General features: G+C 43.7%; 2 protein-coding genes and 1 long non-coding RNA gene across 9 annotated transcripts in view; 1 reads left to right on the top strand and 2 right to left on the bottom strand.

Annotated features, from left to right (window-relative positions):
* The window catches only part of nf1a (neurofibromin 1a), a 92,902-nt gene that overhangs the window by 54,407 nt on the left and 22,560 nt on the right, over positions 1-15,935 (top strand). For all 7 annotated transcript variants that reach the window (XM_066696144.1, XM_066696142.1, XM_066696140.1 and 4 more), the window contains 5 exons: positions 12,701-13,133; positions 13,436-13,776; positions 13,869-14,071; positions 14,426-14,619; positions 15,185-15,325. In XM_066696144.1, the coding sequence (XP_066552241.1) occupies positions 12,701-13,133; positions 13,436-13,776; positions 13,869-14,071; positions 14,426-14,619; positions 15,185-15,325 (1,312 nt within the window). The remainder of the gene's footprint in view (positions 1-12,700; positions 13,134-13,435; positions 13,777-13,868; positions 14,072-14,425; positions 14,620-15,184; positions 15,326-15,935) is intronic.
* On the bottom strand, positions 803-4,609 carry LOC136718090 (uncharacterized). Its single transcript, XR_010805256.1, has 2 exons — positions 4,342-4,609; positions 803-3,119 (listed from the first exon to the last, which is right to left on the bottom strand). It is a non-coding gene; the product is annotated as an uncharacterized LOC136718090 (long non-coding RNA).
* LOC136718089 (protein EVI2A) lies at positions 7,853-11,658 on the bottom strand. Its single transcript, XM_066695711.1, has 2 exons — positions 11,340-11,658; positions 7,853-9,575 (listed from the first exon to the last, which is right to left on the bottom strand). The coding sequence occupies exon 2, from the start codon at positions 9,571-9,573 to the stop codon at positions 8,875-8,877; it is 699 nt and encodes a 232-aa protein (XP_066551808.1). The 5' UTR covers positions 9,574-9,575; positions 11,340-11,658; the 3' UTR covers positions 7,853-8,874.

Raw genomic sequence — 15,935 nt, 5'->3', positions numbered from 1 at the left:
TGACTGCGTTGTACCCTGAATGTATGTAGTAATGTGAAAGTTGACGTTGACATTTCGTTGTGGGTTTGTGGTTTCCCCTTTTCTGTTGTTGTTTCTTGGTTACTGGCTTTCTGTTTAGTAGGTTAAAAATACCTCTGTGCAGCACAGGCCACACACACAGTGATTCTACTACTTTCTCCTGTCTGTGAAGTAGGGCAGGTAACAGTCCAGCAATTTTCACCTCTGGTGCAGCATAAGACATAATGGCTCCGGTCTGAAAATTACACAGGACATGAATATTTCATTCAAACTGTCACTTTTTAATTTTATTTATTCTTTTTTTTTTATGCTCAATTTTTACCAAATGACACACAGAATAAAGCCCACCCTCCCCTCAGGATCCCCACCTCTAGCTGTGTCCTCCTGTAATTTTTATTTCCTGCGCAAGAGGGTCATCCATCAGCGTTAATGGAATCTCTTCCGCAGGTCATGTTCACAGGCCAGATCGTGAACGGACTCCCCAGGCAGCCACAGGAAAACCTGACTCCCTCTTTGCCATATCAATCTAGGACTCAATCGAGCATCCTCCTACTGCAGTGCTGCCATCCTACAACTCCTACGACTCCCTCTTGGTGCCAATGAAAACTAGTAGGCGTTTAACAGTCTAACCTCAATGCCCTATAGGAGCTTGGAGAGTGCTCAATGTGTTGTTGCTCCATATTTCCCCTTTCGTAACAGCATAAAAACTGTCATGAAAACACAACCAAGAGTAAATGAGATTTTCCGTGAGCCACACAGGGTACAGATCTTCATTTAAACTTGGTCAGTTTCCTCTGCCAGGATTCAGTGTTTTTATTTGAGCATATCAAAGTGCTGTCATAGTTTGAGAAGCAAAGCTCGTGGAAAAGTTGTGTTATTGCCAAGCAAGCTCCATCTACAAGCATTGCAAATCCTTTTAATTAAAACCTCAAGTAGCTTTTGCTCTAAATAAAAATGCAGGTTTGAAGCCTCACCACCCCCACCACTTTTCGCTCTATAATTGTACTTGGACTTGGTTGAATTCAACTGTAAATGAACGATGTCTCGATGTTTTAAGACATTCTGGAATGCAGTGTATGCGGTGAACAGAATGTGTCTTTGCTTCCATGAGCTGGTAACCTCTGCCAAAGCTTCTGGAGTAAAAACCAGAAACACTTTTCTTACACTTTGCCTAAGCAGCAACATTACAGATGCTGTATCTCTCTTACACATCTGTAGGTTTTCAGTATCTGGTGATGGTGGCTTTTTTGTAAGTTCCTGTTTGGTAGCACTCTCACTGGGTGAGAGGTGGAGGGGAAGGTGGAGGAGGAATAGACTGGTTATCCATTGATGGGGGAGGGGGAAGGTCAGGGATGGAATCAGGCTGGGTATCTGGGACTGCCGCAGGAATGGTCTGCTCATCTAGTTGGGATGGAGGGGGCAAGGCTTCATTGTCAGTAGGGTTTGCTCCAAGATCAATATCTACTAACGGCGCAGCTGCCTGGTTCTCTGCAGTAGGTAATGTAGCGTGCTCTGGAGAAGCAGAGGTTTGATCCCCCAAGCTGCTGTTGACTCCCGTAGCCTTAGTCATAATCCCATCCTGTGGGCTTTCCTTGCTGGAAGCTCCGCTGTGGCCATTAGAGCTGGCTGGGCTGTTCTGCTTGTTATCTGTCTCTACTGCACCACCCTTCTGAGATTTGGGTGGCTCACCCGTGTTGAACGTGCTTCCCTGCTGGAAGTCTCCCATCATGAGCTCCTTGTCCGTCTCCCGGAGGAGAGAGAGACGTTTGGAGAAGCGCTGGGGCAGAAAGCCGCCCAGCGAGATGCCCTTAGAGGACCTGAGGCTCGGCTTCTTTTCCTCCTCATCCACAGTGGAGAGGTTGTCCGTGTATTTGCCATCCAGGAAGGGGGAGGGTCCGGCCCATTCTGGGTTTTCCACCCTCCTGTTCTGCTGTAGCCTCTTGCGCAGCAAAATACAGAGTATTACAATCAGCATCGAGATTAGAGCCCCGCTGATGATGATGGTTACAATTTTCCCTGCGCCTTGGCTCTTCTCTGTGTTTGCAGGCGTGGTGTGGGTTGTCTCGATGGTTTCCTTGGCAGTCGTACTGGTTCCCAGGGTGGACACCTTGGCAGTTGTGGTTGTGGAAGGAGCAGTAGTTGTGCTTGCTGAAGTCTCTTGCTTGGTGGTCCGTTGCTTTGGAGCCGTGGTTGTCGGAGGAGCGGGAGTAATAGTAGTTCTTTCAGTAGTTTGTGCTGATTTTGTGGTAGATAGCACAGCTGTAATATTTGTGTGATCTTTAGTTGTGTATGTCAGAGAAGTGGTAGTGTAGGCGGTGCTTGCTTGTTCCGTGGGAGGTGACGAGCTGTTTGAGATGGGCAACGATGGGTGGTCTTCAATGCCTTTTTGGGCTGGCGTTGCAGCCGACGTTACGTTTTCTCGAGTCGTTTCGGTGGGTTTGACAGTGGTTGGATGAAAGGTCACTTTAGCCTTGGAGGTTTGTTCAGTCCTTTTTGGAGTTGACATTTCAGAAGACACAAATTTCTGCCCTGTTGTTTTTCCCACAGATGAAGTGAAGGCAGCAGTAGACAAAGTGTTTCCCCGAGGTGAACTCGAGGTCCTCAAGTTGTTGAGTGGAGTTGTTTCTGCGCTGGTTGTTGTGTTCCTTTCCGACAGGCCCAGCTGAGGAGAAGTGATGGATCCGGTTGTCTGAGGCATCTGTAGGGATTCATTGGTGCTGGTGTGCTTTTCGGGGGCGTATTTCCCATCAGTGCTGCTTCTAACTCCCTGTTGAGCTTCTGTTCTATCTTGTAACTTAGTGGTGCTAGCTGAGTGAATTACTCCTGCCGTCGAATGTGCATGGCTTGTGTTCTGAGGGTGGGGTGACGTACTTGTCTTTGTCACCTCTGGTTTGCTTTCCTGACTGCGGGTGTGATCTGAGCTTGTGGTGAAGTTGCCATAACAAACGGTGAACAGCAAGCACAGAAATGTGCAACTTACTGTCAAGCTGAGTTTTTCCATTGTAAAAGCTATATTTTTTTTCTCAAAGTTGTTTTTATATAATTATTTTTCTTCGAAAAATAAACGACAAAAAATCCCAAGTTTGTGTAGATTCTGGTATCTGCATAGGAAACCGATAGAAAAAGAGAAAAGAAGGTTATGGTCCAAGTCTTCGTCTTTCGAACAGTCTACATGCCCCACCTCGGAGTATTGAGCAACACCATTAGTGGGCAGTCATACATTTTTCCCCTTGATGCCGGGAACAATGAAGCCGAGAAACCAATTTCAAATTTATTTTTCTCTTTCTTACTATGATGGTTTACTGTGCCGTGGCTTTCCAACCATGTACGTTGGAAGATTATGTACCACATTTTAGTCAACTTGTATTTCTAACCTTTGCAATGGTTGCCCCATAAACAGTACATTGTAAATGGCAAGAAACTGATGTCTGAAAAGATCACGTAACAACATATGAGTATAAACAATATGCATTACTGTGCTGAAGAGATGTCCAGACTGGGTTGAAAACAAGGTGAGGTTCCCAGAAATTGCTCAATGATATTGCATCACACATTTGCACTCACAGCAATATTGTATATTGTATAGTTCAGCCCTAGTTCCCCCTGCCTGTGGACACTAGCTTTAGTTTGTACATTGCTAATTTCTATTGCGTATTTTAAGACCTCATACGATCTGTGGCTTGATACGATCACCCTGGTCTATAATATCTTCAATTGTTGTATTATATTCTGAAGCATATTGTTAAACAACTGTACAATATGTATTTGTAATACTTTATAATATTTGCACAGATCTTTCTTAAATTTGAATCTGCTTGGGCAAGGGCACCAGCCAAGTACAAGGTTCAAGAGAATTGAGATGCTCCAAGAACACTTGTTTTTCACACTCGATTGAAATGTAAGTGCTGTGCACGTTTGCAGATATTACCTCTCTAGTCAGTTGCTTTTCAAGTGTGAGCTCTTTCATCAATGGACATTTGTCCTAAGGAGTACAAGCTGACATCTAAAACAATTACCCATTAAAAGCTCTGCAGTTTTGGAAGGGGATGTCCGTATCGCAATGTAAATGTAGCTGCCTGAAAGTTTCCGTCTAAACACTGACACATGCAGTTGTGGCTCCTAAACATTCAAGATGAGTCTAAAAAAATGTGAAATCCACAGTGCTTTGGCATGGCAACACCTTCAGTTGTCCTTTAGCTTGAAGCCCAACTGGTATATTAGATCTTTCAGAAGCATCATCACAGTCAGCATAGCATCATTTTAAAGCAGCCTTCCCAGTGGCACTAATTAATAACCAGTTTAAAAATATATATTTTAACTTACCGTGTCTGACACATCCTCCACACAGGGGACCACCTTTTATCAGTGACCGCGTGTTCGTGCTGAGGGGTTAATGGGGGGAGGTTAACTGGTCGAGATCTACCACCGAGACATGTTGGTGTCTGCAGCCACTGAGCCCCGTCTCCTTAAAAATGCGGAACTCTGCAATACCAGTTGCTTCAGGAAGTTGGAGCTTTGAAACCAAGTTGACTAATTAAGCGGGGGGGTTGCTTTTCAAGAGAAGTGTGGTTTCAACTAAATACTTTAAACTTTCAAGAAGTGCGACCTACTCATCGACTGCAGCGCCTGACCTCATAAAACAAATACAGCCTTAGAGAATTATTCATTATTCAGTTAGTTTGCGTCACTCATCTTCAAATCTAGAAATGTATCTATATATTTCACCATTATTTTTCCTTTCCAGTTGAACGTGTTCTGCATTGCAAAGACTTTCTGTAGTCTCTGTAATCTGTGTAGAACTTCTTTAGATGGGTCTGCATCCTGTACCCTCTTCCTCCTCACAGATGCCTTCAGTTTATTTGCATTTGTGAGATATATATTTATTTTCTTTCCTTCTGTGACGCAAGCTCCTCTCTATCGAAGCAGATCTCTAAATACTAAGTGAGGAAGTTGCCTTCACTATTTTACGCAGTAGAGAAATTGTGTTGTGACTGTCAGACTAATGTTTGTCTGTTTGGTTGGTCAGCTTTTGAGCTTAAAACTTGGATGGTGAGACTGGAGAAGTTGTGCTCTGGGGAGAGAGACCTCACTGTCCACCCACCCCACCCACCAGATAAGCAAGGTAAAAAATCTGCTGAACAGTCTTTATGGCCGCATCATTTTGGTTTCCCTTAAACTGGCTCATTATGATAAGTGCCCAAACGAAATAAACATCGATCTGTGAGAAGGCCCTCTCTGTGAGCGTCTATTTCAGGTGCCGGTCGCAGTGGGAGTTCCCTCGGCTGTCCTCCGGGATTACAGACAAAATGGGGTCTGAGTCACTGATGGTTACATTATTAGGTGGAGGCAACCAATAGGTATTTTTGTGTGGCATCTCAAGGTGCACAGAGCAGGCAGTGAGAAGCTTTGATTTGTTTCATACACAAAGTAGACATCCTAGTTTTTCTATTTTTGCTGATTTAATTGGATTTAATTTGTCAGTTGATGCCATTTGAGGATGTAAAACTCAAGGCTGTGCCATGCATATAATCTTGTATCTTAAAGCACATAGGTGAAGGCAGTAGCAGGTATGAAGCCACCAGGAGGCTCTATGTGCTAAGCAATCCAGTTAAACTCAGCAGTGCTTTCAACTTTACCAGCATGATGACTACAGTTGCACATTTTACTGCTTTCTGTACAGAGTTCTTTCTGTTTGGATAGATTGAAGATGCTTCTGGATATGCATCATAAGTGCAGCATGATGTCCTTAGATTGTAAGCAGCTGTGCTTTCTGACTTCTGTTGATTTGGTGTTTGAAGTTTTTTCTGAAAGTGACAACTTTTCGGTGTCTTCACCACCCGGGTTCCTGAGATATACAGTGCAGCCTGAACAGCAGATGCAGTTCAGATGCAAGGGTCTGTATTGAAGTGTGTGCGTGTGCCTGTGCATGCGTGTCCAATCTGTGTAATGATGCCTCCTTGCACAATAAAGCAACACACAGCAGCTTTATTTCACACCGGACGTAGAAGTGTTAAAGCAGTTGGTAAACGGGGGTGAAGAATTGTATGTAATGCCCAGCCCTGCCTAGCTCAGCTCCAGGACGAATCTTTTCCTGCAGTGGCTTTGCTTTGCTATACAGGTATATAGCAAGCTTTATGAGATCTGCAGCAGCACAGTGTTTCATGCGTCTTTGAATGTAATAAGGCCATGTTAACACAGTGTTCAAGGTGAACTTGTCACTTTCAATATACCTGTACATTATTAAATGTGTAGTCTTTAGAAAAAAAAAAATCTGCCTAGTAGGGGAAGTGACCCAATTAAGCCCACCAAAAATTATACATGTGTTCTTATAAATATGTGAATTTCTTCCCAATAAAGTGGTTATTAAATCAAATGTCAATTTCTCATCTAAACATTTGTGGTAGATTTAGTCATAAATTGACTATATTAACTTATTTCATCAAGTCCAGAGTACATATGTACACTTTAAACCCACATGTGTCCCAAATAAGCCCACAAGAGTTTTAACAGTAAATACTTCAAAATGTATTGGTTAAGCACTTAATATTTTATAGATTATTGAATCCATACCTCAAATAACCAACCTAACCAATTAAAATTGTGCTTTTATATTTTATATTTTTATTGTGCTCTGCTGGTGTGCTGGTTGTTGGGGTTGGGGCCAGAACTGTTGGGGCTGTGGAAGTCTTCACAGGTGCTTCAGAAAAAGGAGCATGTTTTGTGGACACACATGTCTGTCCACCTGGTTCTGGCTCACAGGGAATATTCTAGTGCTCTCAAAGCCACCGATGATGTTTTCTGGCTTGAGAGCAGCAGAAAGCACATCGTTTCGCAAGGAATTCCTCCTTTCAAATTTTGTCCCCGTTAACACAGGAATGGCAGTGCGGTTCTTTCTTCCGTTACCTTTTCCCTAGGGATGCACCGATCGGTATCGGGGCGTTATGGTAAAAATTATATCGCCTATTGGCCGATTGTTAAAAGTACACTAGTAGAACAAATCTGATGCTTAGTTAGATGCAATAAAAGCCGCACCATCAGACAGAAATATCTGTCAGAAATATTGGCCATTTTAAAGCAAAGTATGAATGATGCACACAAACTGCAATGCAGTTCCCCCTCAACCTGCTCTTGTTCTATAGGTCAATAAATAATAGGAAAATATTGGATATCGGTATCGGCCCAGAATTTTCATATTGGTGCATCCTTACATTTGACTTCACCAAACACTGTCTTGCCAGTGGCTGGAGGATGTGGGTGAGGTGAGATGGGAGCCTGAGAAGCACAACCCCATTTTCTCTGGCCTTGGTCACAAGTGCCAGGGGGAGATATCTGAGGCATGACAGTCAAAAATTAAAACTCTTGGCAGTCCTATGTCAGTGGTCTTTGGCAAAAACAGCTTCTCAAAATACTCTAGAAAATTATTACGCTCACTCCGGAAACTCACTTTCAAATACAAAATATCGCTTTTAAATACAATGCAAATTCATCATATAAGGCTTCATTTGATTTATTATTCTCTTAATTTTATAATTCTTATCAATATTCACCAAAGTTTGGTCACCAAATTCCAGAAAAAATGATGCCCCTCATAAAGCAAAGTTTTGGGGTGACTACTAAACGTCCTACATAACTCAAGAACAAAACATGTGATTGGCTCCAAATAAAAAGTAACGTACTGCTATAAATGACCATTATTTGTATATTCTTGATGAATCTATATGCAATAAAGGAGGAAATATTATATCTGTCTAGTGCAAATTATATCTGTCTACTTAGTTGTAGTATCTAGTATCAACCTTTTATTAAAAAAAAAAAAAAAAAAAAAAAATGACACTATCATTTTATTTTTTATTTTTTGAACAGTTTGAACAATATCATACATGGAACACCCCACGTGCATTTTTAAAGGCACTTGCTTTTATTGCTGAGTGTCCCCCACCACCCAAAGTCAGTAAATGGAGTATGTGTGTTATGACATACACAAAACATGTGTAGGGTGCTGTGGTGTTATCGTGTTTTACTGAAAATATTAAATACAAATAAAGATGAAAAAATATGTATAGTCAAAGCAGTGCAGTACAAGCTTAAGATTCTATAGTACCATAAATACAAAAAGGCATTTAAAATTATTTGCTTTTCATTTGCATCCTAATGCAGTGTTAAAATGATTAGATTTGTACAGTGAATTTGAGAATCGCGTCAATTTGTTTCCTAATGCTGCTAAAAACACATTTGTAACTCATTTAGTCATCCATTATTTACAAATTAACCTTTTATCACAGCCGCCCTTAACTATTGCAACTAGCATTATAAATACGGTTCTTCATTTGTTGCATCTGAGATTACCAGTGATAGTTATACTGTATTTAAGTATGTATGTTTAACCCAAAGACTTTGAACAATAGGAACATTAGGATTGGGAATCTAAAGACACAATCAATCTGATGGGCGATTGTGCACACTATACAGTAAAAACACACAACTTGCCAACCACAGTGTACAGTTCCAGGAATGTAAATATTATCCCTGCAGGCGGACAGATTGGGACTGGGAGAGTCTATCCTCTGCCAGGCGAGGTGTCATTTTATTAAAAAAAATTATAATAATCAGAATTTCTTCAGAAGGCCTAGACAAAACAAACAAAACCAAGAAAAGCATTTGAAAATCACTCAAATAGAAATAGCTGTTCGAGGACACATGTATACATACACCCCTTACGCAATGGTGAACAAACAGCATTTAAAGAGAATGCGTTGCCTCCTGTGTATCAGTGCTGCATGTCGACTGGAAGATATAATTCCTGCTCATTGGGTGTCATTTCCACTCCGGAGCCACGTGGGTGGTGATTTAGCTGCGTTAGACGACCAGGGCCATGTCTGCCACATCCGGTGGATCGCTGGCGGTGGTGCCGGGCTCCTCCTCGGGCCTGGCCCCGCCGCTCTCGGGTTCGGTGCCGCTGTCGGCACCGACAGGCTTGCCCTCGTCTTGGGCCGGCGTGCCGTTGGCCGCGGTCGCACTACTGCCCTCCCCTGCCCGCTTCTCTGCCGGGGACCCCTCGGCCTTGACCTCCTCCATCATCACGCTGGTCTCGGAGACGCCCGCCTCCCTCCCCGGCTCGTCCGTGCTCACGGGCCGCCAGTAGCTCTGGCCACTCAGCAAGTCGGCGTTACTGCGCGGTTGCCGGGGGGCGCCCCCTGTCCGCGTTAGGAAGCACAACTTGCAGGCCAGGACGGTGGTGGAGATCAGCAGCAGGGTGCAGACGATAATGAGGGCCCCCAAGATGATCAAGCCGGTGATTTCCCATTCTTTGGGAATCAGATTGTGACACGGGGAGGGTGTGGGTTTCTGGGCAGGGTTAGTCGTGGCCCGGGTGCTCTCTGTTTTGGATTCCGTCATGGGGGTTGAAGAGGTGATGTTGATCACCCTATTTGTTCCTGCAGTAGCTGTGGCATTTACTGTGATGTTGTTACTATCACACAAATTGCCAGTGAATTGCATGACCAAGATCGTTGCTATAGCAATAGCCAAAGGATGATTGATCTTGTGGCTTTCCATAGCTGTCAGATAGAAAGGAAAAAATTATGGTTTAATTTAAGACTGTAATGAGTCCCTTAAAATGTATACAATTGTCTGCATATTCTCAACCCAATAGCCCTTAGCTGCCTGAATTTTTTTTCTTTTACTTTTACATTATCATTGTACTCCCTGGTATGCCAAGTTAATATTTCCTCTATTAAGTGGTGAAAAATATATATAGATTTGCTGTAGAAGAAAAAACAAATAGATTCACACACAGTTTCTTATTTCTATTTCTACTTTCTGGTGGTGAGTGCTTGGGGTCTGGAGTCATTTGAAACCTAATGCTTCTGTGTCACACTGGACCGCACTACTGCACGAAGGGAAACTATCATTTTGTTTATATGTACTAAATATATACTTAATTACACTTTTATATGTACGATTGTTATTTACACCACATACATACAGTTTCCAAAGTGTAATCTTGCCTGATGTATTAAAAGTCGGGCCATTTTATGATTTATTATTTTTGTCTCTTCTTGTTAATCTTGCTATTGTGGAGCTTGTAGATGTAAGACTTGTTCTCTTGTATATGTATGTCTTGAGGAATTGAATGAGTCTTTAGCTGTTGTGCTGGACAATAATTTCACTGCAGAAACCTGCAGTGTAAAAAAAAAAAAAAATGTAATAGCTTTTTCTTGCTGTAAAAATATCCGTGGATGGAAGCAGGTTTCACAATTTTGAGCAGGAGTTAAAAACACAGGTAAAAAAATCTGGAGAGGAGGTACATTTAAATGTATAATGAGGTAATGGAAATATAGATCAGCAGTTAGTGAGACATCTGTCTTCAGCTAATGAGGACATCTTAAGATAGTGGCTGATCCTTTTTTTTTTTCCCCCAAGATCTCAAGATTCATGAATCATCAGCCTTCCATTGAGTAACAAAAATAGAATGAAACTGCGGGGTTGTGAAAATTGTATCCCCTTTTGCCCATCACTCATGAAGAAAATTATGAAATGATGAAAAACACAGCCCCATCTGCTGATGAGAAAATAACAATGGTCTAATTTACTTCTCTAAATAAGTATAAAAGTAAAATACAAATATATATAGTGAATACACTAATTTGTTCTATTTAGTACATTTCCCAAACCGGAGAGGAGCCATGGTCCTGCCGGTGACGGTGGGTTCTTTACTGCAGACTCGTGTCGTTGATTCAAGGCACGCAGGAGAAATCTGACAGCCGAGTGCTTTTCATTTTGACAAATTTACTTTTCCAAGCACCACGCCTGTTAAGATTAAATTGCCATCAATGGTTCTTAGGCCAATCAGAGTCCCAGTGATGTTGCGTTCACCTATAACTAACCAACTTTACATTACAGAGCTGCGTGTTTCTTACAGGGGGGAGAAATTTAATGATCATCATTGGTAGCATTTAAAAAAAAAATGTAATTCCTCCTGAAACCACCCTATGGATTAATAAAAAAAACTAGTTATTAATTAATTAATTCCTTACTGTGGACATTCCAATTGACCAGATTAAATGAAAGCAAATATGAATAAATCAGATGAATATTTCCCAACATGATTTATAAAAACACATTTTGCAATATCCTTTTTCATGCATCTCGGTGGAGAATCTTGACTATTCAGTATTTAGATTTATGCATTTTGCTTGCAGTTTTGCGAATAAGCCATAGAAATGAGGATCTCCACACTTCCCAGGTGTGATCTGTGCAGTCCGAGTGATCGGTCCAGAGTAGTCCTGGAGAGGAAGTCCAGTTACCTAGGTTAGTCTTACCTTGGTTTGAGTGGTTTCTTTGGTCTGTGGCTGGAGTGGGGTGGGGCTCACCAGGACAGGGCAGTGGGGCACAGTGCTGGGAGAGGTGCGTCCAGAGTTGTCACGGAGTTGGCTCGGCTGTGCGCAGTGTGCGAAGGCCAACGTTGCGTACAGATGGTCTTCAGAGTTCTAGGGGCTGTGAGCAACCAGAAAGTTAGTGCTGTTCACCAGTGAAGTAACAGACGCTAGTTTGCAGGGGAGACCACGCACAGCATGACACATTTCCGTCCCCAGCTTCTGCTTTGTGATATTTTTGGGGATGATTAAATTCCTGTGCTGCACAGCTGTGTAGCGTGCTGCAGTGTCAGTGCACTCAAAGTTTTTTTCGTGATTAAATATACATATGCATATTAGAAGAACTAAAACCACATTCTCTAAGCTCAGGTGGCCTATTTGAGGAAGCAGAATTTTCTGTTAGCCTATGCTTATTTCATCTTTTGTAGCAGAGCGATCTTGTCCCAGCTTGTGTAGTAACAACCAGAAATTACCCTGAAGCGGCTTTTGTTGTTCGATTTCTGACAGGGAGGTTTCTTTTTGTAGTGCATTGGAACGGATCTGTGATGCGCACACCTATGCAGATGCTCACATACACACTTGTTTCATGCCCATCCAGGTGTTCTCGCATGCCCCCCCCCCTTGACATTGCCAATCAGTCCAGCACACTGCCAGCTCTGTTGCAGACCAGCTGGTTCTCTGTCCTCTACACTGTATCCTCTCTCTCCAGATGTGTGCCACAGTCCCATACCCAAGTGCTTTTTGTAGAACTGCCCAGTTCAGTACTGCTCTCCGTGGTTTCTAAGCAGTATTGTCTTCATGCTACTCATTATCTCGGTATGTCATCTCAGTGTGGAAGCAGAATAACAAATGTTAAGTCATACACATTTAATAGACTTTCCTCCCCACAAGAAAATTAAGCAATTATTTATTGTGTCCGTGTCAGAATAATGGATGATCTAATGCGGCTTCAAACAGTTAGGTCCTGATTTACATTTTTGTTCTCATTTCAAAGTTGAAAAGCAGGAAGATCATTTATAAGGGGTAGTGGCTAAAAAACATCCTTGCCATCCCATGATAAACACTATATACATTTTTTTTTTCATGCTACTTCCTTACAGTTCCATGCTGTTAAAAAATAAACTACACAAGCGTTAGATATTCTCCCACTGAAAACCACTGCTGTAGAAGCTCTTTTCAGTCCAGATTTAATAGTCCAGAGAGTTTGGAATTGCTGGGGTTGAGTTCCTGGAGGGTTCTGGCACCAGCCGAGTTCAGACTCTGTCGGGGGCATATCGGCTAACCCCAGCGCTCTTCTCCTAATGCAGGTTCAAGACGGGCCAGATCAACGGAGACCTTCTGATCTACCACGTGCTGCTGACGCTGAAGCCTTACTATGCTAAGCCTTATGAGATCGTGGTGGACCTCACCCACGCCGGGCCCAGCAACCGTTTCAAGACCGACTTCCTGTCCAAGTGGTTCGTGGTCTTCCCGGGCTTCGCCTACGAGAACGTGGCGGCCGTCTACATCTACAACTGCAACTCGTGGGTGCGCGAGTACACCAAGTACCACGAGCGGCTCCTCACTGGCCTCAAGGGCAGCAAGAAGCTCCTGTTCATCGACTCCCCCGGGCGGCTGGCCGAGCATGTGGAGCCCGACCAGCAGAAGCTGCCCGCCGCCACGCTGGCCCTGGAAGAGGACCTCAAGGTGTTCCACAATGCTCTCAAGCTAGCACACAAGGACACCAAGGTCTCCATCAAGGTACGGTTAGGGAGGAGAGGTGCACAGTGAGGAACTGTGACTAGCTGCTCTAGACTTGCCCAAAGAATGTGGACAACAAGTCCATTCCAGCCGGGTCTAGTCCAGTGTAGTCTAACAGCTAGTCTGCCTCTCTTATTAAGTACAGTTCTTTATCTGTTATCTCCGCTCTTTCTCCCTTAATATCCTGTCTATTCTGCTCTAGTTTTGGTTTTCTCTCTCGCACTTTTTTTTCTCTATCTCCAGCTCCTCTCTCTCTCTCTCTCTCTCACTCTCATCTCCTTGGTCTCTCCTCTACCTGTCAGGTGGGCTCCACAGCAGTGCAGGTGACGTCGGCAGAGAGGACGCGGGTCCTGGGCCAGTCCGTCTTCCTCAACGACATCTACTACGCCTCGGAGATCGAGGAGATCTGCCTGGTGGACGAGAACCAGTTCACGCTGACCATCGCCAACCAGGGCACGCCGCTCACCTTCATGCACCAGGAGTGCGAGGCCATAGTGCAGTCCATCATCCATATCCGCACGCGCTGGGAGCTCTCGCAGCCTGACTCCATCCCCCAGCACACCAAGATCCGGCCCAAAGACGTCCCTGGCACCCTGCTGAACATTGCGCTGCTCAACCTGGGCAGCTCCGACCCCAGCTTACGGTAAGACTGTGCCTGCTTTAAAACAGTCGAGTCGCTCACAATAAGCCAACCTAAATGTTCAAGATGAATCTTTTGTCTGTCTGTCTGAGCAGGTCTGCGGCCTACAACCTGCTGTGTGCCTTAACCTGCACCTTCAACCTGAAGATCGAGGGACAGCTGCTGGAGACATCAGGGCTCTGCATCCCGGCCAACAACACGCTCTTCATTGTCTCAATCAGCAAGACACTGGCTGCCAATGAGCCCCACCTCACCCTGGAGTTCCTGGAGGAGTGCATCTCCGGCTTCAGCAAGTCCAGTCAGTACACGCCGAGACACTTGTTTACATTACATTAGGCTTTCGATCACAAACGTTCTCAGAACTTGGAGAAGATGAGCCAGTTGAATTAGGTGGTTAAGTGGACTGTCTGAATCAGGGACTAAAAATTAGAACCAGTTGCATTTTGTTTTTTTTGGGGTGAGTGTAGCCAGTAGGTGTTTAGATTAACGTTAAAAGTTCCCCCAACTGTGTAATAAAGGATGGGTGTCTTGTGGATGTATGTGACTATATCTACATTACATTAATTTCCTCTACTCCTTTACAAGTCTGTGTGAGCAAAATTATTCAGCTTTATTCAGCTTTTTATTTTTAATTTTCCCGCTGTGTCGTCAGGCATTGAGCTGAAGCACCTGTGTCTGGAGTACATGACACCCTGGCTGCTCAACCTTGTGCGATTCTGCAAACACAACGACGATGCCAAGAGGCAACGGGTCACCGCCATCCTGGACAAACTCATCACCATGACCATCAATGAGAAGCAGATGTACCCCTCCATCCAGGCCAAGATCTGGGGCAGCCTTGGCCAGGTATAGCCAGTGGCCGGTTTTTGTGACACTGACTGAAAATTCCAATTTGTCATGTTCTGTCTAATCTAAGCTATCAATCTAGCAATATTTAAAGGATATGCTAAAGAATATCTCTTCACCTTTTAACTTCTACGCACAGCGCAAGGCCGGTCAAGACTAACCCATCCTGCTTTGGTTTGGTGTCAGATTATGTTTGCAGGAACAAACGTTTCAGCAGGACACACTTCCCTAATTTTACTCAGAAAATTACCCCTTTTTTATTGTACGTGAATAGGAAGTGAAATCAGTGTTTTTTTTTTTTTTTAGTTTTTTTTTACTTACACAATTAAATGAGCTCTGTCTTCCCACCCCTGTCGCCCCCTGGGACACCAGCTGCAGTCAGGGTGCGTAACATGAATTAAAAATATCTGATAAGCAGATCAGCGGAAAGACAATGATCTCTTTCTGAGTCATTAAAGATGGTTGGCTATCTGGTTCGTACATGTACGAGTTGGTTTACCTGTCCTGCCCTGCCCTCTCTGTCTCTTCCTCTTTTTTCCAAATCCTCTCTCTCTCTCTCTCTCAGATCACAGATTTGCTTGATGTGGTGTTGGACAGCTTCATCAAGACCAGCGCCACTGGGGGTCTGGGCTCCATCAAAGCAGAAGTCATGGCCGACACAGCTGTAGCTCTGGCATCGGGCAACGTCAAGCTCGTTTCCAGCAAGGTGTGTCCAGCTATAGTAGACAACACACTCTTTGCTAGAGCAAAACCTCCCAGAGCACCGGTCTTAGTTAACAAAAGCTTTAATACATTGAGTAAAACATCCGAAATAAGAAACGTATACATTCGAGTGCTGTGTTCAGTGAATAAAGTGCAGAATGGTATAAATCAGCATAGCAACTCGTTTCACAAACTTGAAACAAAGGCTTTCATTAATCACACCATAGAACTGCAATGCTTTCGCTGACGCCTCATCTAAAAGCTCTCCAGAAAAGCGTTAATCCAGATTTTTTACCCCATTCAGTAAGAGAAAGACTTACCAGCTGGTTATGGTATCCTTTGAGTACCCCTCAAAATCACAGCGCTGCCCTTGTCCCTCTTAAGACCTGGCCCGAGTTTGACTCTCCATCCACTTGTGCTTCATTCATAGGATTGCTTTCTTTCTCTCTCTCACACACACACACACACACACACACACACACTCTCTCTCACACTCACACAGATGTACATACGACCACACACAGACACGCACACACACAGTCCCCTGTTCTGTGGTGCCGGACTATTCTCACTGCACCGATTGTAAAACGAAGGCAGTGACTGGCTGTCCCACA

This window comes from Amia ocellicauda, chromosome 22 (assembly GCF_036373705.1).
Source record: "Amia ocellicauda isolate fAmiCal2 chromosome 22, fAmiCal2.hap1, whole genome shotgun sequence".
Classification (NCBI taxonomy): domain Eukaryota; kingdom Metazoa; phylum Chordata; class Actinopteri; order Amiiformes; family Amiidae; genus Amia; species Amia ocellicauda.
This window is presented reverse-complemented; position numbering and strand designations above follow the sequence as displayed.

Excerpts from the sequence above, each read along its gene's own strand:
- LOC136718089 (XM_066695711.1), bottom strand. The coding sequence starts at position 9,573 with ATGGAAAGCCACAAGATCAATCATCCTTTGGCTATTGCTATAGCAACG.